At 45.8% G+C, this 27866-nt stretch overlaps 1 protein-coding gene across 1 annotated transcript in view; it reads right to left on the bottom strand.

Moving 5' to 3' along the window:
* Window positions 1–27866, bottom strand: part of PRKCH (protein kinase C eta) — a 162361-nt gene that overhangs the window by 110686 nt on the left and 23809 nt on the right. Inside the window, exon 2 of the mRNA XM_054972392.1 lies at window positions 2332–2395. Coding sequence (XP_054828367.1) covers window positions 2332–2395 — 64 coding nt within the window. The remainder of the gene's footprint in view (window positions 1–2331; window positions 2396–27866) is intronic.

The raw sequence follows: 27866 nt of genomic DNA, 5'->3' as shown, positions 1-27866 counted from the left end.
CTCAAAGAAGCAGACAAGTTCTCGGAAAATCATGAGCCAGAAACCCCAAGAGGAAGTCATACCATGGAGGAAAATAAGCAAAGACCTATGTGGTCAAAGCAAATGTTCAGTATCTTGCAGGGATTACCGACACACAAGGAGTAAATGTACTTTTTAAGGTCTGCTTCACACATGCAAGGGAATAAAACGGCAGAACAGGCTTCCGAGTGGAAGTTTTCAAACAAAAAAACAGAATATCAGACTGGGAGAGAGTGTAGAGCCTTTCCCCCCCTCTTGTGCTGGTTTTCTATTTGCATGGACTTTTTTAATGAAAAGGAACATTCAAAACTGGAATCCAACACCTTAAATGCTGCAGTCCATTCAACTACCTCAATTCTCCTGCAAGCATGAACAAGGTCTTAGTGTCTCAGCGCTGCCAGTCCAGCTGAGTTAAGGCTTCCCAGCTGACTGGACCCAGCAGGAAATTCCTTGACCGCTACCCCAACCTCCCATCCTTGAGAAACTGAGGAGCAGGAGAAAACAATGGCCCCCATAGTGACAATCTATGATCTTTAGCTTAAAGATGAGGGGAAATTCCTAGAGATTCACCCAGAAGTGACATCACATCCTCCCCAACTCCACCTTCTCCAGGCACTGACCCCAGATCTCCTAGCATTTGCCTAGGTAGTGTTGAGAACTCTAGTAAAGACTTGGATGAGAACCAAGATGTAGTTGAGTGAGGGGGTTCTTGCAAGGGGGTCCCCTGCCACCAGTGGTCACTTCCTGCTGGCAGCAGGAGAAAAAAAGTGGGAAAAAAGTGGAGAATGATGACCAGCATCCCAACATACTGTCACGTCCCATGCACCTGGAAGTGATGTCAGTGTTCTGCAATGGGTGCTCTAGCATTTGGGCAAAACTCTATGGCTGACAATGTGCTGACGTCATTTCTGGGTGTATGGGGAGTGATGTCATCGTACCAGCCGCACTGCATCACTGATGAGGCACTTGGTAAGTCTTCCACCAGTTACCAGAGTTGTGCTGGCAAGCCTAGCTACTCGTTCTATTTTTTTTTTCTTTAAAAGAAAAGAGAGACTTTTGCTCTCATTCAAGCCTCTTCCATCTCCACTCAGATATGGTGCTAAAACTACCGGAATCTTTTCAATTATTACGTTGTGTTCAATCATGAGAGCCTCCTATATTGCACAAGAGTTGTGGTTTCTCCTCAGACCCAGAGGTACGGTACCTCACTAGGACCAGGGTTGAATCCACATTCACCCATTACCCGCATGTTTATCGGATATCTTCCGTTTGCCTCCAATCCGCGATTTTTTCCTCTTCGTTCACATTCCTGCTTCTAATCCGTCTTTCTCGCGCGACCCTACGGTTACACGGCCGCTCGAAAACCGCTTTTTTGGGCGGGACTTTTTTCCCGCCCATTTTAAAAAAAATTTTAGTGCACTTTTCCGTTATTCCGATCTTGCCTTATAAAGAAACATCATTGAAGATAATGATGCCTCTCTTTCCCCCACTGACAGCACTGATGGCTCTCTCCCGTTTCTTTTTTGGAAATTTGGAAGCATGTGGGAAGCTTTCGTGGGCATTTCCTATGCAGGACAGTTCAGTGCCTGAATTTTACTGAAGTTTCACTTCCTTGGAGTGTCATTATTTCGATATTTCGTAATTTCGATATTACAGTAATATAAAATAAAAAAAATAAAAAAACAGTTAAAAAGGAAGTTTCGCGAGTCCGTTCTGAGGATGGATTCACCCCAAAATGATTTTTCAAACTACCAGATTTGATTCAGAAACAGCACAATCAATAAATCCAATGCTATGGAGTCAAAAACAGTCTTTTGCAGACTATGGAGCACTTGCAAGTTGAATCAGCCAATAGGAACTCTCGGAACGGCTGGAGAGACAGGAAGGGGGGTGGTTTTTTAAAAAAACTGCGTAAATTGCGCATTGGCCCATTCACGGCCACCGTGAAACTCCCGTTGAAAACCTGTGACCACATATTCGGGAGAAATGCGAATGAAATGCGTCTGTTTAATGAGGTAATGTGACCGGCACTTGGGATTGCGTGGGGAATGCGGGGAACATGCGACTTAGAATGAGTAATGTGGATTCGACCCAGGACCACAGAACACATGGAGAAGCGGTTTCAGCTTTCCAACCTAGGTACTCCCTGCACAAGCTGTTTCTTGCCATTGGCCGTCGAGTGTCCTGGCATTCAGGGTCCCAGCAGCTGCCCGATGATGCCAACCCCCGGTGCCAGCCCTGTCTAGTGTCATGATGATATGAGGGCATGCTCAAAAGAAGGAAAGGGAGAGCAAAAAAATGCATTCTTCTTACCTTCAGTGAAGCTGCCCGAGAGAGTTATTGCTACAAACACTTTTCCTTCTGGCTCCAGGTCGACCTGTAAGAGATGGGAAATTGGGGAGGAAAGATCATCAGAATGAATTAAGACTCTGGGAATTGCTCAGATGTCATCATTTATGTATTACCCTACCGGGTAGAGAACACAGCGAGAAGACAGAATTAAACTTCCAGTCTCCAAGTGTCCATTTCCTATTACCATGTTCTATCATTCCTCCAAGTGCAAATGACCGATGAATTAAATTGGGAACCTTCCAACAGCAGAAACCCAGTCTCCAAAAATATAATAGGGTACTTGAAATGGAGGGTTCATAATGACCCTTCTATTACTTCCCCGTAAACACCCTGAAACCACCATTGCAGGGATGTAGCTAGTTGTCCTCATTGCAGGTGAGGTAACCAGGTGAGGCTTCGGTATGATATGGGGCATTTGAATAGCTGATAAAATGACTGCACAAATTAAAGCCACACAAAATTCCACAAATTTTGATCCCCCACCTATGATTTTTTGACTCGAATGAGATATTCTGCTATGTTTCTGAATCTCTTGCTATATTTTAACACAGCATAATTATCTTTTGTCAACCAATACTGAAGAACGCAATGGAAAACATAAAAGAAAGAGGTTAAAAAGAAATGAAAAGTTAGTGATTTCTTCATAAGCAGCAGCAACTTCTATTGCCTTCTTGCCAAACCAAACTAATCCCGCTGTATATTTGAGCATCTATTAATTGTTAGTGTTATAATCTCAAAAGCTGGATAAAACCAGTTAACTTAAAATTCAGAAGTATTTATCTTAAACCAATAAGCATCCTGCCATGTAAACAATAACAATAACATTTGATTTATATACCGCCCTTCAGGAAAACTTAATGCCCACTTAGAGTGGTTTACAAAGTATGTCATTATTATCCCCACAACAAAACACCCTGTGAGATGGGTGGGGCTGAGAGAGCTCCAGAGAGCTGTGACTAGCCCAAGGTCACCCAGCTGGCTTCAAGTGGAGGAGTGGGGAATCACACCCGGCTCTCCAGATTAGTCCTGCTGCTCTTAACCACTACACCAAACTGGCTCTCACACCAAACTGGCTCTCAAACTGGCCCCCTAACTATAAGGGGAGAGATTATTTTCCCCTAGGATGACGTAAAGGAGATGATGGTCTTGAAAAATGGACTCTTACAAAGGGGAAACCTCAGTAAGGCAAGGCCACGCAGGTCAAGGAGCTGTGCGCAGTATGAAGCATTCTTGCTTTAGAGAAGGGAGGAGAACCAGCTGCTGCAGATGTTGGTTTTTAACCAGAATTTCCTTCTTTTCATTCTTGCAAGGTAAGTTTTCAAGTTACAACTTCATAGGGCTGGTTTTCCAAACATTCATAGCTGGGGTGATGCACCCACCAGCCCCATCCTGGCACTGCACCGTGGCTCATGTTAGGGTTGCCAAGCCCCCTTACCCTGCCAGTGGAAGAGAGGGTGGCACTTATCTTTCTTCTGTCCTTGCTCCCGGCGCTGCTCAATGATGTCACTTCCAGGAGTAAAGGTTCCAAATTGCCCCAGCGTGAACTGACGTCGCTGCACCAAAAGCACACTGGGAGGCTTGTTCCTCCACCTGTCAGGAGAGGGGTGGCAGGGGGCAGACGATGCAAGTGGGGAATCCCCCACCCCACCAGGGGTCCTGGCAGCCCTAGCTCACGTACGCTTCTGGGTGGGGGGGCAGGGAACTGGGCAACATTGGCTCCAATGATATTCATCACCACTGCTAAGTACATCAGTGCCAACTTTTCATCTCTTTCTCTCCATACATTCCCCCACCAACACACACACAGAATTGGTGCCAGAAGAGCTAAAAAGGGACAGAGAGATTTGTTGCTCCTCTTTCTCCAGGACTGCTGCAGTCAAGAAACGGGAGAACATACAAGAAGCCTTGAAGTGTCTGTCTATCCATTTTTATCCAAAGAAACTCAAAAGAGGCATACATGGTTTTCAAATCCCACTTTTGTCCTGACAAGGTATATCAGGAGGTTGGAAGTTATAGGGCTTCCAGCAACTTGCTATGGCAGGAGGCCTCTCTCAGCAACGCTTGTTGCCTGCCAGCATCGGTGGGAGAAAAATAGGGGTGGGGGGGAGACAAAGAAGATGTCATCTGCACTGCTACATCACTTCTGGGGAAAACTTGTGATATAGGGTAGCTCTAGGAATCACCAGAAACTCTATGGGCCCCCATGTCCCTGCACCCAACCCTTCTGATGGTTGCCAGGCATGGCCTGGCAATCCTAATAGAGTAGGCTCTATGGCCTTATACCCCACACCTTCAAATCTCCAGGAATTTCCCAACCCAGAGTTAGTAACCCTATCTTCCAAGGACCTCTGGAGCAATCTCCCGTTTCATAGAAGGAACTGATGGGCCAAGTGTCTGTGGTTGGCAAGCGCCGCTCTGCCAGGCAGTGTGCCTTGGTAGATCCCCAGCAGTAACATTGCTCCCTCCACTCACCACAAACTATTGCATGCCTCTCTCCATTATTTATTTATTTATTTATTTATTTATTTAATCACATTTCTAGACCGCCCTCCCCATCAGACGGGCTCAGGGCGGTTTAACAACAGCTTAAAACAGTAAAAACATTATAAAAACATTAAAACATCATATCAAAACAATTAAAATTGGAGGGTATAAAATATTAAAATACAGCATTGTCCTGCATGGGTGGCGGAAGGTCTTCTTTAAAGAAATTTTATCTTCTTTAAAGAAATATTTCTTTCTTCAGGGCTTTACAGAAGCTTTGTTCATTGTTTTTCTCCCTTCCTTGGCAAAATGTAGGTCAGTATTTGAGGAGAGCTTTTGTTTATCTTTCCTTTTATAGCCATTCTGGCAAGATCTCTTGAAGTTCAAGTCACACCATCACATGCGAACTATAAAAAGCTCCCTGTTATTTCTTTATTTTAAGTAATGGTTGCTAAATGTAAACATAAACCTCACACTAGAGATAATGTTTGGGAAAGCTGAAAAATTCTGAAACAGGGGTCTCTGAAGGAATGACTAAACAGTTTTCAACTGCCTTTCCTAGAATTGCCAGCATCCTATACCCTCCCGGTGGGAGAAGGGGCTGGTAATTACCTTGGGCCTCACGCATGGTTGTTTTCACATGTGCACACTTCCGGCATTTGCATGATGACGTCACTTCTATGAAGTGACGTCATCATGCCAGCCATGGGCATGCTCTCGCACTTTACCTGGGAAAATTCAGCCCATTTGGGGCCAAAATTGGCCCGAGTGAAGTGCAGGAGCACACCTGTGGCCGATATGATAAAGTCACTTGAGAAACTGATGTCATCATGCCCCACCAGGAGCGCGCACAGCGCATGCTTTCCCAGAAAGCCTGCTGGTGGATGGCAATCTCCTGGGGGGGGTGCCACCTCTCACCAATTGCCAGCGATTGATAGGCAACGGGGCACATCCCTCACAGGGATGTTCCCCGTTCCCCCATGTCTTAACTTGCAACCAGGGATTTTTTTCAGCTGGAACACAGGAGAATGGTGTTCTGGCACGTCTTAAAAATACCCACATGATCGGTGGGTATTTGGGCCCAAAACAACCAGGATTGAGCTGCTGCTGGATGGGGGAGGGTTCCCCCGTATGGCAGAGGCCCATTCCAGGCCAATTCGGGCCTGATCCTGGCCATTTTGGGCCCTTTTTGGCCATTTTGGGGGCATTTCGGGCCCAGAATTGGGCTGCTGCCAGGCAGGGGAGGGTTCACTCGTGTGGCAGTGGCCCGTTCAGGCCTGATCTGGGCTGTTTCAGGCCCATTTCGGCCGTTCAGGCCCATTTCAACCCAATTCGGTTCAAAACAGCCAGGATAGGGCTGCTGCCATACAGGGGAGGTTTCCCCCATGCAGCAGCAGCCCATTCCAGGCTGATTTGGGCCCTATCCAAGTCACTTGGGGCCAATTTTGGCCCAGTATGGGCCCAAAACAGCCAGGATCAGGCCTGAAACAGCCAGAATCTGGCTACTGCCAGGTGGGGGAGGGTTCCCCCACTTGGCAGCAGCCCATTCCAGACCAATTCGAGCCTGTTTTGGTCATTTGGGGCCCTTTTGGCCCAATTAGGGCATGAAACAGCAAGGATCGGGCCCCAAACAGCCAGGATCAGGCCACTGCCGGGTGGAGAAGGGTTCCCTTGTGTTGTAGCGGCCTGTTGTAGGTCAATTCAGGAAATTCTATGGTAGTTGCAAGGATTCCTAGAGCCACCGCTGTCACTTCCCAATTGCAACTGGAAGTGATGTTGTGACATCATACGTTCCCCCTATGTCCCCACCTGCAACCCTCCCACTTATCTCCCTTACCGTCTTCAGACTTACAATTTGTAGTCCTAACCAGGACATAGTGCAGCTTTGAACCAGGAGCATGCAGAGGTTTTAAAAAAATTAGTTGCCTCACTGTTGTGCATGAGATCATCATGTTGCCATAAATACAAAACTGCATCTTTTGACCCATGGGGGCTCGGTCCCTCCTTCCTTTTACATAAGCCACAGAATGTGGGTGCTTTTTGGAAACGAGGGAGTCATAAACTGAAGTATACTCCTTTAAATTTTTTTAAAAACCACAGAAAATAGGTTGTAGTAATATTTACTGATGCCGAGTTTCTGTAAAGTCATTTAAACCAGTATTATGCGCTCAAATATGAACACACCCTAGATGTCTGGGGAAGATTACAGTAATACATAATATCCTAAAGCTTTTACCTCATAAAGTATGCTTCTCTTTCTTCTGCTTTTGAAGAAAAGTTAATTCTCACCCTGACCTTACAATGAGTTTCTAAAAGACACAGATTAGATGCACTAAGGGCTGTAGCAAGCTACAGGGTAAAAAGGAACAGAGCTTAGCTTCCCTCACCTACGAGTGTTTGGTTCAAAAATCGACATGCTTTAGAGGTAAACATATGAATGCCTCGTACTATGTCTAGTACTGCCCTTAGTGCATCTAATCTGTGTCTTTTAGAAACTCATTGTAAGGTCAGCAAGCTACACTTCAACACTTTTAAAAGAACATATGAGTAGCCCTGCTACTCAGAGCAATGGTCCGTCTAGCCCAGCTTCCTGTTTCCAACAGAGGCCAGTCAGGTGCCAAAGGGAAGCCCACAAATAGGGCCTGTTGACAACAGCCCTCACTTTCTGACTCTTCCCCAGCATCGGACAATCAAAGGCATTTTGCCTGCTTCCCAGCCTGACTCCCTTTCAGTGGATAAAAATCCAGTAAAACAATGAAATACACCTAAAGAAGGAAGGTGCAGCATTCAGCCTCCCTCACACATGCTCCGTTTTGGTAAATAACAATAATAATAAAGAGCTCGATTTCCAGCACAATGGGGGAGCTGTGGGTCGCTCTTTCGTCTAGCTCAATAATGCCCATTTGGAGGAGATTTTTTACTGAACTGGGCTTTAGTGCACCCTGCAGTTCCTCCATTGCACCAGAAAATAACGTCATTTACCAGTGCAATGAAGGAGCCACAGGGCGTGCCAAAGCCCAGTTCAGTAAAAATCTACCACTTGGAGGAGATTTTTACTGAACTGGGGTTTCATAGTACCCTGAGGCTCCCCCGTCGCCCTGAAAAATGATGTTCTTTTCCAGCACTATGGGGGAGCATGAAAGTGCACATGTTTTGCAGGGTAATACACTGCTGCCCCCCCCCCTCTCTCTCTCTCACACACACACACACGCACACACAAAACCCTGCTCTGGCTCCTGGAGCTTCTGGTAACTCTAGGAGAAGCAATTTCTGGGGGAGGGGTGGATGAGTCCTTATTGTCCAATTGCCTGTCCAGGGTAGGGCAGAATTTCTTCTAAAGCCAAGGACCCCAACCTTTTTGATCCTGCAGGTGCCTCTGGAATTCTGACACAACCAGAAATCAAGACAGAATGTTAGGAGGTGAAGGTATGAAGAACTTTGAAAGTAGCTCTTCAGCATTTCAGGGTGAAGCTATTATTAACAAGATGCCTCTTAAAATTAACATTTTTAAACGTATAAATAAAAATATAATTAAAAATTAAAAAATAAGTATGCATATTAAGCAAACTAAGACACCCGCATCAGGCAATATCTGTCTTCATTTTGCATGTACCTAACAGATACAGTTATGTGTAAGGTTGCCAGCTTTGGGTTGGGAGATTCCTGGAGATTTGTGGATTGATCCTTGGTAGGATAGGGTTTGGGATGGAGAGGGTCCTCAGTAGGTTACAATGCCATGAAGACCGAGGCTGCCATTTCCTCCAGGGGAACTAATCTCTGTAACCCAGATTCAGAGGGTGAAATATATGGTATTATAACTTGCTGAGGTTCCTCATTTCTCGAAACTCTGTGGTTTCCATGCCTGAAATGTTGAAGAGTTACTATTAGTTATGCATAACTTCATACCCTGAAATTTTGTAGGCTGGCCATTTCTAGGGGCAGCAGCCATTTTGTGATTGGTACTGTCTCCCGCGGCAGCCATCTTTGTGGTTGGCCTCCTGGCAGCAGCCATTTTGTGCCAGAATTCCAAAGGTGCCCACAGGCTGGAATAGGTGGGGGGACCCCGCTCTTTGGTATAGCAGAAATCAAAGTCTTAGAGCAGCCACCCTCCACATCCATTCTAGGACTAATTTATCCTGGACTCTATGGTATATTTATTTTATTTCTTTATTTATGTCATTTATATCCTCCCTTTCTCCCCAATGGGAACCCAAAACAGCTTATGCCTTTCTCCTCTTTACCATTTTTCCTCACAACAACCCTGAGAGGTAGGTTAGGCTGAGAGTGTGAAGGTCACCCAGTGATCTTACATGACACAGTGGGGATTCAAACCTGGGCCTCCCAGATCCTAACCACACCCCAACCACACTGGTTCTTCATAGTGCTCACTAGACATGGGCACGAACCAAAAAAAATTAACGAACCTGCAGTTCATGGTTTGGTGCCACCAACGAACCCGAACAAATGAACCGTAATGAACATTTCCCGTTACCGAACCGGTTCGCAGTTCGTTGTTCGTGGGCATCAGAACGGCTCCCATTGCACTTAGAGAGCCCATATTCACAGGCAGTGTTTAGCAGGCTCTCCTCCAGCCAGCATCCAAGTTTGGTCAACATTGCAATAGGGATCTTGGAGTTATACCCTCTTCAATCCACTCGATACAATTAGAGCCACCAGTTGATATTGGCCCAGTGTACAGGGGGTTGGCCGTCAGAACTGCCTATCAGGGTTTGCAAGGATGAGATTGGCGTGTCCATGGCTACAGAACACCCCCCTTCCCCCTCCCTCCCCCTGGGTGTCTTCTCCCATGTAACCAATTGTAACCAATTTGCAGCTCCATGTTTGGAAGGAAGACCTGCCGATCAAGGTAAGCTGGGCATCGATTTGGGTTTCCAGAGCAACAGAAGGAGTGCAAACAGAGTTCATGCATTCCCCCAGCTCTGTTTCCAAGGGAACTGATTGATGGTGCCTGACTGTCTGGCTTCACGAACCAAGGGTGAACGCAATGAACTGGGCTTCCAACAAACACTGATTCGTTGGCCATGGACCCTCACAAACTGCTGGATCGCGAACAGATGATCAGGCGGTTCATGGGGTTTTTTGGTTCATAATGTGGTTCATGCCCATGTCTAGTGCTTACCCTGTAAAGTTACCATTTCCTCTAGATGCTGATCTCTGCAGTCTGGAGATCAATCGTAATTCCAGGGGAACTCTACTTCCCCTTGATGCTGAGAGCCCTAATCAACTTAGAGCAAAGCATGTGTTCAGTACCGCTGAACTGAACTACCTTCCCAGTGTTGTAATCTTCTCATCTACATAGTAAACCACATTCAGGCCAGTTAACCCTAAGGAGAAACAAGTTGCAAGATCGAAACAAAGGGATCTTTAAATTGCATGGCATCTCACATGTAACAGAAACTGACTGATGATTCACCCACAGTGGCAAAGACTCAAAAAAAAAAGGGGGGGGGAAGAACTCTTCTACAGTGAATACACCGACACCCATACATGGTATCTGCAAAAGCAGAAGAACAGGTGCAACTAGTTGATGTGAGAAAGTGAAGCTTGGCTTTTTTCCACAAAAAAAGCCTCACCTGTGTGGAGGAAAATAAAGGGAGAAGAGGAAAAGTGCTTGGGGCTAATCTTAAATTTAAGTTGTATTCCCTCCCCCTCTACACACACTTTACTTTTTCTCTTGCTCAAGAGTCCATTGTCAAGAAGAGAGAGACAGGATCTACAAGGCAGGTTTGCTGAGGGGAACAAAGGAGAGGTGACATTTGAAATATATAAAATATTTCTATCCCACTTTTTAATTTCTTTTTTTATTAAAATATCTACATTTCGCTTTTCCAGTCTGGAATTAGTCCAAAACAGCTTACTTGTTTAAAACTTTTACTACAGCCATTACAACATGAACAAGATTTAGCGTACCTTGAATACATCATTATATTGAAAACCATTGCATTCATATAAGCAAGTACCTCTCACTGCACTGTAAAATCCATAGTTTGGATGGATTCCATGGATCTGTTCCACTAATAGTGCCATCTTCTGCCACAAGGCATCTTCCCCTGACACAAGAGGCTTTTCAGTTAAGAATCTCTTGTGTTAAGAGAACGCACCTTCTGCCAGAGTAAGTGCCACTGTTAATGGAACAGATCCTTGGGATCCAGGGCATATATTTATCTAGAATCTTGCCCAAAATTATGAAAGGTTGCCGCTAGGAGTATCCGATTCAAGATAAATGCCCAAATCAGATTCCATCCTTAAGATTCGGGGATTCCGAATCAGGGCCAGCAGTTGGACCCCTCGAATCTAAGCTTCCCAAAGCTATTCGTATTGCTTTGAGAAGCTTCGGGGGCTTTAAAGTTTAAAGGGCTCCCTTCCTCCCACCACCCCAATTACCTGGCTCTTTACTGTGGCGCTGCTACGGTGGAGGCGGCGGAGGAGGAGGCTCCGGCCTTCCCCACTGCAGCAGAGGGGGCAGCCTGTGCAGTGGAGGTGCCGGCTCTGGCCTTCCCCGCCGCTCCACAGGCTGCTGCTGTGGCAGAGGCAGTGATGCAGGTGCCAGAGGCGCTGGCTGCAGCCTTTCCTGCTGCCTCTCTGGCCGCTGCTGCGGCAGTGGAGGTGGCGCAGGCTTGTGACCTTCCCTGCCACTCTGCAGTGGAGGTGGCTCAGGTGGCAGAGGCACCAGCTCTGGCCTTCCCCACTGCCCAGCTGGTGTTTTTTTCTGGGGTGGGAGGGTGGGGGGCCGGGAGGACTAGGTGGGGGTGGAGGTGGGGGCTGGGAGACAGCTTTCCCCCATCACTTTGGTATACTCTGAATATTTACGAAGCATACTGAAGCAATTAAAATACCGAAAGCTGAAGCAGCTTGTCGCTTCGGCCTTCGGAGTATTACAAATCATTTTCCCAAAGCAGGAAAACTAAATCCCACCCCCCTGTGCACACTCCTAGTTGCCACATTGTCTGGAAACCACTTGAATCCTAGATTATCTTGTCCTAGGTTGGTGTAGTTTGTTATTTCTCTCCACCATAGCCAAATCCTAGGGTTTCAACTCTTTATCTCTGTAAATTATTGGCTCCATCCACATATTACCAATACCCTTGGTATTAATCACTGTATCTTGGCAGCAACTGATACATGATGAATCAGATCCCTAAACTCACTCCAAATGAATATTTGAATATTGCCTAATATCAAAGTTTCTAGTACAAGATAACAACTAATAATTTACATACTCTGCAAAATCCTGTTTCTATATGTTTTGATTTAGGGACTGACACATCACACATGTATTATTTTTTTAAAATTACATATAGTTTATATATATATATAGGTTGCTCCACAACCTTTGTGACACATCCCTTGACTAAGTTTCTGTTCTGGCCTTACTGACACTAAAAATTTCATACTGTTTTTCTCTCACTTAATGAGAGAAAAGGATCTTTAAAGGATCGTGGGAAATGCAGTTCAGCAGGTTATGAGAATTTTGTTAGAGCTCCTTCTCAGAGCACTATAATAATAATAATAATAATAATAATAATAATAATAATAATAATAATAATAATAATAATAATAATAATAATAATAACAACTGTGTTTATATACTGCTCTTCTAGACAGATTAGTGCCCCACTCAGAGCAATGAACAAAGTTTGTGTTGTTATTACCCCACAATATAGCTGGGGAGCTGGGGTTAAGAGGAGGGGCTTACCCAAGGCTCATGACAGTAGCAGGCTTCAAACCAGCAGAGTGATGATTCACATCCCAACCACTTAACCGCTATGCTACAGCAGCTCTCTCTAATTCTAAGGGTTGCCTGAGGTGAGAGGATGACAGTTAAGCCAGCTTTCAGAATATAGCATGAGTTTGTCCTGAGAAATGCAAACAGTGTGTGCTGTAGTCCATAGACCAAAACAAACCTTAGAATACCTATAAGCACAAGAGGCTGCCTCGCTTATACAGATGTGACTGCCCCTAAAGCCTTTTGTAACAAAAACCAGGGGATGGAGCCATAAATCTGGGGTTAAATACTGGACACACCTGACTGCTGCTGTGCTGATTGATTCACAGAAATGTGAAATATTTTTCCATCCTTGGACATCACTAATCTGCAGATGGTCATTCCTCCCCCCACACCCTTTTCCATTTAGCTTTGACAAATTGGTACTTAAGAATGGCCTCCATCTGTTTCTGTGGGGCAGTCCACCTACGACGAGCATCTAGAGTATTCACATTAAAATGCCTGTGCCTTGATAAACCGGTTGGGTCATCCCCCTGAATTCTTTTCAAAAAGGACAAGAAGACCTCTCAAAGCTTCTTACTGTGCATGTCTAATTCACCCGCTGATTGTAGTGGGACTACCAGGAACAGATACAAACCTAGAGCACATCCAGAAGATCCTCTTAACCAACTGGATTCCACAAATAATTTCAAGTAATGTTTAACACAGAACATACCTCTGTGTGGAAGGAGTCTGGGATTCTTCCACAGTTAACACACACACATGCAAAGAAAACTCTCCACTTTTTTTTTTAAGCGTTTGTAATAGCATTTGGACAGTTCTCCTGGAACATGGGGTAGATGGGCTTTGATGACGGGAGGGACTTCAGAGAGGTAAAATGCCATAAATTCCACCTTCCAAAGCAGCCGATTCCTCCAGAAGAATGGATCTCTGCAGTCTGGAGATCAGTTGTAATTCCAGGAGATCTCCAGGCCCCATCTGGACACCGGAAACCCTAATTACTCCATATGGTGGTGCCATGTATATTAGAGTATTAAACAAATTGTATAAGTAATAATAAGTCAGGCACATTCTTGTTTACAGAAATAAAAAGCAAAGACAATGAAATCAGATTTGTCATCGCATTGGGCATTCCAAAGAGCCTGGCCCTCCATTTCTCATAGAAGATACTTCCTCAATTGCATAAAAATGCAAATGCCTTGCGTGAAGGCACCTTCCTCTGCATACATATTATACCACAGCGTACCACCTGAGTAATTGTATTGGTGTGATATCGTTCCCAAGTCCTGCAACCTGCCTCATTTTGCTGTTTTTCTTGTGAAACACTTTTACTACAACTCACAAAGGGGAAAATCATGGCGCAGACATCCATCTAGCCTGGGTCACTTGTATGCCATCTATTTTTATCTAATCTTTCCTTCGAGATGCTCAGGGTAGCATACATGGCACTTGTCTTTTATCTTCAATGATAATCCTATAAGGTTGGGGGAGCATGGCTGGTCCGAAGTCCCCCAGGGGAGTTTTATGGCTATGCCCTGACCTCCCTGGTCCTAGCAGCCAAACTAGATGTTACTTTCTTTAAATAAATAAAGAATGACCCAACTCTCATTCCCTTTCATCATCATCATCATCATGATCATCATCACCACAACATTCGATTTATACACCACCCTTCAGGACAACTTAATGTCCACTCAGAGCAGTTTACAAAGTATGTCATTATTATCCCCACAACAAAAACACCCTGTGAGGTGGGTGGGGCTGAGAGAGCTGTGACTGACCCAAGGTCCCCCAGCTGGCTCCAAGTGGAAGAGTGGGGAATCAAACCCAGCTCTCCAGATTAGAATCTCGTGCTCTCAACCACTACACCAAACTGGCTCTCATCAGATGGCAGCTCAGACAGGAACTAAGCTCCAAAAGCTGTGGGACCCCATTTGGGACTATGGTGCAGTGGGAAAAGTAGCTTTGGCCCTCCTCCCATGCTGTTTTCTCAACCCTAAACAGCTCTGGGGAGGGGGATGCACAGTGCTCCCCCCAGGATGTTTTTTGGTCAGGAAAATGGCACAAACCAGTCTGTTCGAGTGGTTAGACTGTCACACCTGGGAGACGCCAAGCTTCCTCCCTCAGATGCACGGAGCGGTCATCTGAAGCAGTTAGATTTATACATCAGAGTGGGCGACAACCACTTCCAACTGCTGATTGATAATCAGATAGAATAAACATAAAATTTAGTTCTGGAAAATGCAGTGAGAGACATGGTTAAGGAGATTCAATAGGGCGATACAGAAACCACAAAGATACAGCTGCATTAATAAACATGGGTAAGGACTGGGTTGTGCTAACATATTAGTACTTATAGTGAGTGAGGAAATTAAATTCTTATTCAATTCTGGGGGGAACAGTGCTAAACTACAGTTAGAATGGGTTTTGCCAACCTCCAGGTGGCGGCTGGCGAACTCCCGGAATTAAAACCAACCTCCAGACTACAAAGATCAGTTCCCCAGGAGAAAACAGCGGCTTTAAAAGGTGGATTCTGGGGTATTATTCCCAGCTGAGGTCTCTCCCCTCCCCTAACCTCACTCTCTCCAGGCTCTGTCCCCCAAATCTCCAGGAATTTCCCAACCTGGAGCTGACAACCATAGTTGGAGTAAATTATGGTATATCTTTAAGGTGGTTCTGAACTCTTGTTTAATTTTGCTTCAGAAGGCTAACCCAGTTCTCCTCTTATTAACGTGGACTAATGACCAGGGGTCATTTAGTAGAAAAAGAGCTGGAGGGACTCATTAGCATAACTCCTTAGCATATGCCATGCCCCTTGACATCACCAGAAGTGAGTCATTAGCATAACTGGTTTGTATATGCCACGCTCCCTGACATCACCTATCCTGGCTGTTTTGGACCCAATCCTGGCCATTTTGGGCTGAAATTGGGCCCAAAATGGCAACAGGGGGTTGAAAATGGCCAAAAAGGGGCCCCAAAAGGTCAGGATCGGGCCACTGCTGAGCAGGAGAGTGATCCACCACCTGTCAGAGGCCTGATCTGGGCCGTTTCAGCCACAATCCAGGCCAAAACAGGCCCAAAATGGCCGAGAGTCAGGTGGGCGTGGCCACCTGACATGTGACCTCTTTGGGGAACTGCCGGAACTGTGTTCCTGCGCATTCCCCCTCAAAATGAGCCCTGCTGATGACTACATGCAAGTGTCCCCTACAGAGAAAAACAGCAGCTCCCCAGAGATAAATCCCTGTCTCCCTAGATGCCTTCTGATTCTTTCCCCCCTCCACTCATAACTCACATGGGGAACTGAGTTTCCAGGACAGAACTCCCAGTCTAGCAGCCACAAGGACTTCATAACGGGTGAATCAGCCCTAAATCATGCTACAAACTGGGTGATTTCAGGCCAGTCTCAGACACACCTACCTCACAGGGGTGATGTGAGGACAACACAGTAGGGAAGAGCCATGAGCTCCAACGAAGAAGGGTGGGATGAAAAGAGATAGAGAAGACAGAACTGCAGACATCGCCCCAGTTCCCTTTCTCTTATGGACTATTCAATGTCAGAGTTCCCCAAGTCATCACATGACAAATTTCCCTGCCTGCTCCCAGCAGCAGGGCAATGCAAAGGTTGCAAAGAAAGTAAAGGGAGGTGGATAGAGGAGTCACTCAATTCACCTCCAAACCCACATTCGGTGCTCACATCTCATTTTCCTCTGAAGTGGAAGCACTCTGTACCACTTTACGCCGCAGGTGGGGTGAGACTGTACTTGTTAATGCTCCCTTTGAACTTAAAAAAGAAATATAATTGATTGTAATAAGCCAATATATTAAGGAACAGACTGTGCCATATCTTCCTTCCTTGTTTGTTGCATGTCCGAGGTTTTTTCAGATGTTCAGATGAATTCGCACACCTCACCAACAGCCTCAAAAGGCCAGAATGTCACCTCAATCTGTTGCTTAACGTAGAATCAAAGAATCATAGAGTTGGAAGGTACCTCTAGGGTCATCTAGTCCAACCCCCTGCACAATGCAGAAAATTCACAACTACCTCCCCTTCCCCCCCCCCCCCCACACCCATTGATCCTTGCTCCATGCCCAGAAGATGGCAAAACACCGTCAGGATCCCTAGCTGAACTGGCCTGGGGAAAACTGCTATCTGATCCCAAAGTGGCGGAGTCTAGATCTGCTGCTCTGGAGATTGATAAGGAAGAGACCCCTTAGCTCTATTTGAGAAAATTAATCAATATTTAGAGTATGTGACTGGTTTGAAATCACTCAGCAAGCTTCCATGGCAGATTGTAGTCCCCCCAAATTTGGGGTAGTTTTGAAAAATAAAATGTTATTTTACAGTTTGGTATTGAATCACACCATAATCTTTTTCAGTGCTTAGAGCCTCTAAAGGTTTTAATCCAACCCTGCCACTTTTGCACGTATTCCCAGCTGTTTGCCATGAACTGAATAGACCATCTGATCATCATCTTTGAACATGAGAAGTTCGACAGTCATGGTGAAATTCACACCATCCCTAGCCCACAACATGTTGTGTATTCCTGCCCCATGGACCATGTTCCTAGAACTATTTAAACCAACACAGCAGACCAGAGTGCTTAAAAATAGCACCCCTCTCATGGAATGGTGGCAGCTCTTTCGTGTGGTTTCGGATGTTACTGTTCCCAAAACGGAGGCGGCCGTTATGATTCTGTTTTCATGGCACCAGGAAAACGAAATCATAACTGCCTGCCTCCGTTTTGGAAAGGGTGACACCCAGGGCTTTTTTTCAGCTGGAACGCAGTGGAACGGAGTTCCAGAACCTCTTGAAAATGGTCACATGGCTGGTGGCCCCGCCCCCTGATCTCTGGACAGAGGAGAATTTAGATTGCCCTCCGTGCGACAACTCCCCTCTGTCTGGAGATCAGGGGGCGGGGCCACCAGCCATGTGACCATTTTCTCCGAGGGCAACCCACTGAGTTCCACCACCTCTTTTCCCAGAAAAAAAGCCCTGGTGATGTCAGAAATCATGCGAAAGAGCCACCAGCATTCCGTGAGTTGGGTGCTCTTTTTAAGATGTGGGGAAACAGCCTATGGAATGCATAAGGTCCAATCCTTTTCCACTATGAGACACCAACTATGTCAATGATATGGAGACATGGGGAACGTTTCTTTCCCCTTCAAGAGATGCTAAATATGGTTTAATTCAAAACACATCACTTTAGTAGCTGTTAATAAACTGCAAAAATAGCAGAACCAGTTTCAAAATTAAAATAGCTCTGAATTTTTAGAAGTGGGAAATTTGTTTTTAACAGCATTCATGAAAGACACCCATACTGTGAACCTATACTGTGAAACTGGCCTATATTTTATAGACTGTGTGGAAATTCCCCAATATCTTTATTTATTCTACCCTGTTGCAGAGATGGGCTTTTCCTCTTGGCTAACAGAAAGTAGTATTCTGCTTTGCACAGATTTCATCTAGAAGAACACAAACTGGTGTAAGTACTAAGCCCCTGCTTATATTGTCTATTTCAGATTAAAATGAGTACAGACTTCTGGAATGCAGGAAGTATATTACATAATCTCGTATACAGAAACTATTGATCAAACACAAGGCAAAATAATCCCAGGTATTTCCCGTCCCTCAAGATATGTTGTAGAAAGAAGTTCTCAAATCTCACAACGCCAATTTAAAATTTTAAATATAAAGCAAAGGTAGAAATTTTCCCAGTAATCCATTTTATGCCTTGCATTACAAGACAAAACTAATTTTCAGAGTATCTGGAAAACATTGCTGAATCAACAGCTCCATAATTTATTATTACGAATATGATATATTTACTATTACTTTGGTATCCTGGCCTGCCCCCAAGGAGCTCTCATTATTGTATGTAGTTCTCTCTCCTTGGTTTCGCCTAGGGTTGCCAAACTCCAGGCTGTGGCTGTAGATCTCCTGGAATTACAACTGATCTCTGGGGTGGGCCACAAAGATTATTTCCCCTGGACCAAATGGCTGCGTTGGAGGGTAGATTCCAGGGCTCATTTCAAGGAGGAACACGCAGGAACGCAGTTCCAGCAGTTCCCCAAAGAGGTCACATGTCAGGTGGCCTTGCCCACCTGACTCTTGGCCATTTGGGGCTCATTTCGTCCTGGATTGGGACCGAAATGGCCTAGATCGGGCCTCTGACAGGTGGTGGATCACTCTCCTGTTCAGCAGCGGCCCGATTCCTGACCATTTGGGGCTCCTTTTTGGCCATTTTCAGCCCCTTTTTGCCATTTTGGGCCCAATTTCAGCCCTGAATGGCCAGGATTGGGTCCAAAACAGCCAGGATAGGTGATGTCAGGGGGCGCGGCATATGCAAATCAGTTATGCTAATAACACATTTCCGGTGATAGCAAGGGGTGTGGCATATTCTAATGAGTTATGCTAATGAGTTCCTCCAGCTCTTTTTCTATGACATGATCCCTGGTAGATTCTATGGCATTATACCCTGCTGAGGTCCCTCCCCTCCCCAAAACCCTGCCCTCTCCAGATTCTACCCTAGGGATCTCAAGTGCTCGCTGGTGGTGGGCAATCTCCTGGCGGTTTGCCTGCTTACCTGTTGGAAGCTGGCAACTGGTGGGAATTTTCAGGCTACCTACCAATCACATGTCACCAGCAGGTACCCTGGGCACAGGTGCAGCGTGTTCACTGCCAGCAGACGTGATGACGTCACTTCCAGAAGTGATGTCATCGTGCCAGCTGTGGAAGTGCTCCCACGTTTCTCTTGGGCCAATTTTGGCCCCAAAGGCAGAGGATCTTCCCAATAAGTCCTGGGCTCCCTCTTCCCTCTGAAAGGGTATAGGGTCCTAGGAATCCTATTCTACTCTCCCAAATCTCCTGGAATTTCCCAAACTGGAGCTGGCAACCCTATTTTCACCCTTGCAAAAATGTGCTCAGGTAGGATAGGCTGAGAGAGAGTGACTACTCCAAGTCACCTCATTGTGCTGCCAACTTCTAGGTGAGGCCTGGAGTTCTGGAATTACAACTGATCTCCAGAATCCAAAGATCACTTCCCCTGGAGGAAACGGCAGCTTTGGAGGGTGAACTTTATAGAATAACTTCATTACTGAGTTCCCTCCCTTCTCTAAACTCTACCCTCCCCAGGCACAGCCCCCAAATCTCCAGGAAATTCCCAAGATGAAGTTGGCAACCCTATCACCTCCTAGGGGTGATCAAATCACAGACCTGGGAACTGAATCTGGGTCCGACTGGCCCCAATTACAGGTAAAGTTCCTACTTGGCCATGCCCTGGAGAGCCACTGCCACCCATAAGCAAGCAGAGTAATTTCCAGCAGTTAAGGGGTGAGCTGGTTTGCATTGCTGGCTCCACTGGCAAGGTCTGAACTGCATTTGTAGCATCAAAGGGCCCCCTGAGCCTGGCCAACTCCAGGGGTTCCCAGTCCACCCCTGCTAATCTGGCATTTGATCTATTACACTATATACTCCAGGGGTCCCATTCCCCCCATGGGGGCAAGGGATGCCCCACCCCACTCTCACTGCCAGCTACCACTCACAGCAGTGGTGGGAGAAAAATTTAAAAACCCACAGCATCATGTGCAACATGACATCACTTCTGGTTTTACCATAGAGTTTCTAGAGATTCCTAGAGCTACCTATGTCACTTCCGTCTTTTTTTTAAATCGGAACTAACATGACATTGTAACCAGTGCCACAGTCCCCCATGTCCTTGTCTACAGCGCTCCCACCAGTTGCCAGGCACTCCCAGCATAGTGCTGTGGTTAGAGTGTCAGATTAGGATCTGGGAGAACCAGGTTTGAATCCCCACTCTGCCATGGAAGCTTAATAGGTGACCTTGGGCCAGTCACACCCTCTCAGCCTAAACTACCTCACAGGGTCGTTGTGGGGATAAAATAGAGAAGAAGAGAATTATGCAAGCCACCTTGAATCCCCATTGAGGAGAAAGGTGGGCTATATATAAAGTAAGTAAATAAATAAATCCTAGTATACTCTTACTCCAAAGATGCATGACTAGGATTAGTTTCAGTCAAGATAAAATTAATTTAGTAAAATGGTTATTAAAACGTACCAGATGCTTTATCCATCACTGAACAGCATCTCAGCCACTGGCCGCAGCTTCATCATCCAAGCCTTTTATGCTGGCGCCTTATTTCATTTCCAATATTTAACATGTATTATCTGTGCTGCTTTATTCATTACCTCAGTGGGGGGGGGGGGAACACACGCCCTATCTTCTTTTCTTTCTGTTTATTGCAAATATCCCATAAATGCAACTAGAAGATCATCTAGTAATTTGTACACAGATCATGAATCATTCCTAAAAAAAAAACCCTGCCCAAACTATCCACCAGCTCCACCAGAATTTACATGCTTTGGTTGTTGTGGGTTTTCCGGGCTGTATTGCCGTGGTCTTGGCATTGTAGTTCCTGACGTTTTCCACACTGTGACACTGAGAGATCTCTATCTTTTGGTGCTACACCTCTGAAGATGCCAGCCACAGCTGCTGGCGAAACGTCAGTAACTACAATGCCAAGACCACGGCAATACAGCCCGGAAAACCCACAACAACCATCGTTCTCCGGCCGTGAAAGCCTTCGACTTTACATGCTTTGTCTACACCGCAAGAGCACTGAGAAAGGCTGAGCTGCAACAAGTGTTAACTTGCCCAAGCCCACCCAGCAAGATTTACAGCTTAGGATAGATTTTGGTCCAACTTGTTTTACTTGGGAGCCTAAAACACTCTTAGTGGCAGAGCAGTGGGATGTGGAGAATGTTGGGGCTGCTTAACGTAGCAACTGTGGCTACACCAGCATTTCCTGTTGTGCAAGCCTCCCTATGTCACAAAGACCAGAGTTCAAATCTCCCGTCAGAGTCAGACCAGTTCTTTGTGTACCTAAGGGTTCGAATGCAACATCAGTATTACCCATTGCAAACACGCAACATATTTATTTAAAACATCTTTAAGCTCCATTTCCACCCAACAGCGTCTCCATGGTGGCAAACAATAGAAACATTTAAGCAAGGTTAACAACACACACGCACACACGCACACACACACATATATATATATAAAGCAATGTTTAAAAAAAACAAAACATAGACAAGTGAAGGAGGGCCAATGAGAATCCATGAAGGAATGCCAAACAAAATAGGAAAGTCTTCACCCGCTGGTGGAAGACCATGCCAGGAAGGGGGCAGACAAATCTAACTAGGGAAGGAATTCAACAATGGTGCCAGGAAGACCCAAAAAGATCCTTTCTCAGGTTGCTACCTGTCTAGCCTCAGATAGTAAAGGCACCTGAAGCAGAGCCTCCAAAGTTGATCATAGTGGTCAGGTAGGTTCATATGGGGGCAGGCAGTCCTTAAGGTATGGACAGACCCACCGGTATGGTGGTAGAAAGTGCCCTCAACTCATAGCTGACTTATGGCAACCCTTGGTGGGGTTTTCATGGCAAGAGACAAACAGAGGTGGTTTGCCATTGCCTGCCTCTGCAGCCCTGGTCTTTGCTGGAGGTCTCCCATCCAGTTACTAACCAAGGCCGACCCTGCTTAGCTTCTGAAATCTGATGAGATCAGGCTCACCAGGGCTATCCGGGTTAGGGCACCCACCTCTATACAGTTGTTTAAAGTCTGTGAGCAGGACCACAAGTGACGCCTGACACAGGTTGGACACTAGTCAGCTTCCCTCAAGTTTTGATGGGAAATGGAGGCATCCTGGTCTTGCAGCTTGGCTCTCCAACTGCTGTCCAATGGACTTTTCAACTGTCACTTGTCCAACATTCCGCCAAGCTGCTTACATTTCCCATCAAAACTTGAGGGAAGCTGACAAGTGTCCAACCTGTGTCAGGAGTCACTTGTGGTCCCACTCTCAGTGTAGTAATGTACGTCATCCAGATTTTGCATATTGCCTTTGGGAGACATAGCAAAGCAACTCGTGCAACTGGTTTGACATGTGAAGCGTGCTGTTTCCCTCAAACACAGAAAACTCAGTCAATAGGCAAAGCCTCTCTCTGCCTCACTCCAAACTAACCCACAGAGTTGTTGCAAGGATCAAAGGAGACAGCTCACATGTACAGTCCAAGTTCCTCAGAAGGAAACACATGCAATAAAGAATATGAAAAAGGGTCTATACGGGGGGGGGTGGAATCAGGTGGGGCTTACCAAATATACCATGCATGGTATTTTTAGAATGGAGCTAAGCAATTATGCAAGGTGTTGTATCTCTCTCAAAATAAAGACACTTTTCAGCATTGCAAGGGAAGAATAAACTAAGTACATCAACTGCCCACTAAGCAAAGCAGGATATATGCAATAACTTCATTGACACAATAGCTCAGATACGGATAGTGGACACATAATTCAGCACACAGAGGGTCTTGGAGTGAAGAGAGAAGCTCTGACCATGAGAACATGTGGAAGGGGGAAATTGGTCCCAGAACAGAACCCCAGAACGGAATCTATGGGCCTAGTCTCTGTTCAGAGACAGAGGAACAGTCCTTCTCCTTCTACCACATACTTACTGAACAGACATTGTTCATATGAAATTCCAGTTGCAGGGAACTAGATTCTGCACTCATTTGCAATTCCAGGACATTTGTTTGCAGAACAGGAGACGTGCGCCGGAACCACTTCAACCATCACCTTCAGATTCCATTTTTAAAAGGCAAATCTCAAATTCTAGACTACATAGGGTTGGGACAAGAGGAGGATATGGTCCCCATCTGATGGGGAGGGCAGTTTAGAAATGTAATATAATAAAATAAATAAATACTGAATAGGCTCCCTAATAATCTAGCCTAGAATGAACAGGATCCCTGATAGTATAGGATGGGGACTTCAGTGGCCTCCATAATGCATCATACCTTTTCTCCGTAACTACAGAATGTATCACTATTGAAAACAAGCAGATTGTATATATTTGCTTAATTTGTATAAAAATGTGTTTGGCTTTCAGGATTTATGTTTCCTTCATGTGCTCATCACATTGTTATCCTCCCCTTATGACGCAGAGCTCGGAATGGGATGCATAGTTCTGTCTTCTCCCATTTTATCCTGACAATCCACCGAGGTTTGGTAGGCTGGGTGCAACTCGGTCTCCCCAGTCTTAGCCTGACATTGTAACTGCCACGTCATACACTGGATCTCAGGAATGCACAGCCTTAAGTACAATGTAATTTATTATTTTAGTGCCATGTCATACACAGAGGGAGGTACAACTGCACCATAAGAGTAGGGTTGATGGACTAGCCCACTTCAAATCTCCGCTCAATTATGAGCAATCACACACACAGCCTCAGACTGCATGCTTTTCTACCATCTTTAATTCATGTAATAATTGTTCTTCCTTACAGGGCCATTATAATGATTCTCAAGATAACACGCACAAAGTGCTTTGAGCTATTAATGCTAAGGCGTTGTTATTCTTGTCTGGGGCACTTGGTATAAGGAACCACAAGAGAGAGAGCTGAAAAACTCTGGGCTGGGCCCTTTGTGGTGAAACCACCACCAGCAACTGTAAGGCTCAACTGTCTATCCAAACCTCCCTTCTCTAATGAAGGGTGAAGCCTTGACGAGGAAACTCCCAGCGAACTCTGATGGCATCAGAGATGTGGGATATGGTCATCTTGATCTGAGTGGTCAGTCTAAGGTTGCCAACTGCCCATTTCTAGTGGGGGAACCCCTGCCAGCACTCCCCATCCCTCCACTGGGGCTCAGTGGTGTGGGTGGGGGAAAGGGGGGAGGAACAGCATAATGCAACATCATTTTGTGCCGGAAAAACAGAAGTGCATCACTTAATGCGCTGACGTCATTTCAATTTGGGGGGCTGAAAATGACATTGTGTGATTCCGGCCCCTCCAATCCTTTTACCAGCAACCTGAGGTCAGTCCTCTTTTGAGACATGTCAGAGCAGAGGCTGCCACCTTCAGCAATCTCAGGAGTTAACTGAGGCAGTTGCTAGTGGTCCAGAGTACAAAGTGACCCTTTCCTGAATAGCAACCTTTAGTGCTGTTGAGGCTGGACTCTCGGGCAAAAGTCCAGGGCTACGGCCAACCCAGCTCAGCAAATGGACCTCCAAATGCAGGCTGTAATTAGAGGCCAACAAACTCTCCCCTTCAACTCACCTCACCTCTGTCTTTCCTATGACAAAACTGAGGCTATCATACTTTGGTCACGTCACAAGAAGGCAAGATTCTCTGGAACAGTCAATAATGCTAGGAAAAGTAGAAGGCCATAGGAAAAGAGGAAGACCTAAAACGAGATGGCTTGACTCAATAAAAGAAGCCAGGCCCTCCGCTTTGCAGGATCTGAGCAAGTCTGTTAATGATAAGATATTTTGGAGGTCTTTCATTATCAGGGTTGCCATAGATGAGCAGCAACTTGACAGCACATAACACACACAATTCTAGGAATTGCACTTCTCAAAATAGTTACCCACCTGCCTCTCCATTCATTCATCCATCAATCCATCCATCGGTCTCAACATTAACTTTAGGCATTTTGGAAACTACAGTTCCCACAATGCTCTTTGAGAAGGGAGAAGAAGAAGAGGGAGCACCTGATATAATTTGGGAATGTAGCTCCCAGAATGCCTGATAGTAATAGTTAATGTCAGGTATGTTTGGGAACTTGGTTCCTAGAATGTACTATGCGCCGCCACCACCCAAGTGCATTCGGGGAATCTTAATTCCCAGAACTCCTGACTTTAACTGTAATTCCCAGAGAAAGTGGGGGAATTAAGTAAGATGGAGAAACAACACTGCCAAAATACTCCTTTTCCCTGGGTTGCAAACAAGCTTGGAGAAAAGGCTTAAAGTGCAAATGGGCAGCTGAAGAATTTTCACCTGGTAAATAGCATCCATTAAGACTCTATTAAAGGGACACATGGAATTCACTGCCACAGGAGGTGGTGGCAGCTTCAAGTGTGGTGGCAGCTTCAGCTGCAGGTGGTGGCATAGACAGCTTCAAGAGGGGATTGGATAAACATATGGAGCAGAGGTCCATCAGTGGCTATTAGCCACAAGGTATAGATGGAACTCTGTCTAGGGCAATGATGCTCTGAATTCTTGGTGTTTTGGGGGGGCAATCAGTGGGAGGGATTCTAGTGTCCCTTCCCCACTGGCAGACCGCCTGATGACACCTGGTTTTTTGGCCACTGTGTGACACAGAGTGTTGGACTGGATGAGCCATTGGCCTGATCCAACATGGCTTCTCTTATGTTCTTATGGACAGAACATTCCCCCCCCCCCTCCCAGCAGTTTGCTGCCCTCCTGCCCCTTTATAACTTTCCATCAAAAGGAAGGGGGATTCTCCTCTGTCTCCAATTTACTCTCCAAGCCAAAGAGGATTTCAGCATCGGAATGCCAACTACAAGTGGGAAAAAATTGTGGAGATCTGGGGATGGAACCTGGAAAGGGTGGATTTTGGGGAGGGGTGAACCTCAGCAGGCCATAGAGTCCACCCTCCAAAGCAGCCATTTTCTCTAGGGGAACTGATCTAAAGATCAGTTTTGATTATGTGAGATCTCCAGGCCCCAGCTGGAGGCTGGCAGTCCTAGTTCACCAGCTGGAAAGCCCTTCTTGGACTGGAAGCCAAAGCAGCATAAATTTGAGACAAGTAGCCTTCTCTCAAATTAGTCAGATTCCATGATGAAGGGGAGTTCCCAAAAGGCCATTAAGCCCAGAGGATTAAAATGACCAAACTGCACCACTTTTAAAGGCCAATTCACAAGTTATAAAGTCCCACGAGGATTTTCTCTCAGCATGCCTCCGGAGTTCCTTTTGGGGGGGACTCCATTCCCAGGTGCACATGGGCCAATTCAGATGGGGTCCTCAGTGCCCAGGGAAAGGGGCTTACACTGTTTGCCCTGCTGGGGAAGCTCACGTGTAGCCCACCAGAACACGATGAACTTCCACAATGCATAGTGATTTTTTTTAAAAAGCCAGCAGGAAGCTTGGTGGGGTGAGGGGAGAATGGGGAGTATGCCTTGGATCCTCAAATGTTCAGAGTGTATAAATATTTAAAGAAATAAATGAGAGAAACCTGGAGAATCCCCCTCCCTACACACACACACACACACCTCTAGATGCTCTATTGCCACAGCAAATGCCTCTGCCGTCACAGTTGTGAGTGCTCAACGAGGAATCACTGGCACATGGAAGCAGCCCAGGTTCGTCCCAATGGCCACCTGTTGGCTGCCCCTGTGTTGGAGAATTCACACAGTCCACACTCATTTCTTTTTACAACTTGGTGGCTTTGGTGTTTTAACCATATCCCACGACTGTCTAGGCTCATTCTCCAAAATACCCTTACCCAGTATGTCTGGAGGGGAAAGGAGGTTCAATGCTTGGGGAAAAGGTATGAAAGGTTTGCTTGCTTGCTTGCTTGCTTGCTTGTTTGTTTGTTTGTAGTCCACTGTCCTCACTAAGACTTAAAGCGGATTACATAGTGTGAGATTAGTACAATCAATATCAAGGACATTTCCATACAGTGTCAAGGACATTTCCATAAACAATGCCGTAGGATAAATCAATACAAGTTTTCAAAGACGTAGCATTAGCAAGGATCCAATACAGAGTTGAAGAAATGCTGGAAAAGAACATTATCAATTCTAGGGCTGCCGTTAGACAACAAGAAGCACAGGTATTACATAGCAGTACATATTTAAAGTACATAGAGAGCCAGTTGGGTATAGTGGTTAAGAGCGCGGGAGAGCCGGGTTTGATTCCCCACTCCTCCACTTGAAGCCAGCTGGGTGACCCTGGGCTAGTCACAGCTCTCTCAGAGCTCTCTCAGCCCCACCCACCTCACAGGGTGTTTTGTTGTGGGGCTAATAATGACATACTTTGTAAACTGCTCTGAGTGGGCGTTAAGTTGTCCTGAAGGGTGGTATATAAATCGAATGTTGTTGTTGTTGTTGTTAAAGCAACAGATAATATGTAAGGCAACATAGTGGTGACGCCTGTGGTCCCTAACTCAGCACCTCTTGAATCTAACGGTAATGCAGCAGAACTTAGGGTGCAATGGCAAGCTGTGTTAGATGCAGCTTCCCCTCAGGTTCAGCCACTGAACATTGTCTCAGTCATACAGCCATGTTGGTCTGTAGTGGAAGAGCAAGATTTGAGTCCTGTAGCACTTTAAAGACCAACCAAGTTCCCTGGGTATGAGCTTTTGAGTCCCAAGGGAGCCTGACTCTCAAAAGCTTATACCCCAGAGATTTTGTTGGTCTTTAAGATGCTCCTGGACTCTAATCTCACTCAC

This window comes from Eublepharis macularius, chromosome 2, assembly GCF_028583425.1.
Source record: "Eublepharis macularius isolate TG4126 chromosome 2, MPM_Emac_v1.0, whole genome shotgun sequence".
Lineage (NCBI taxonomy): Eukaryota > Metazoa > Chordata > Lepidosauria > Squamata > Eublepharidae > Eublepharis > Eublepharis macularius.
This window is presented reverse-complemented; position numbering and strand designations above follow the sequence as displayed.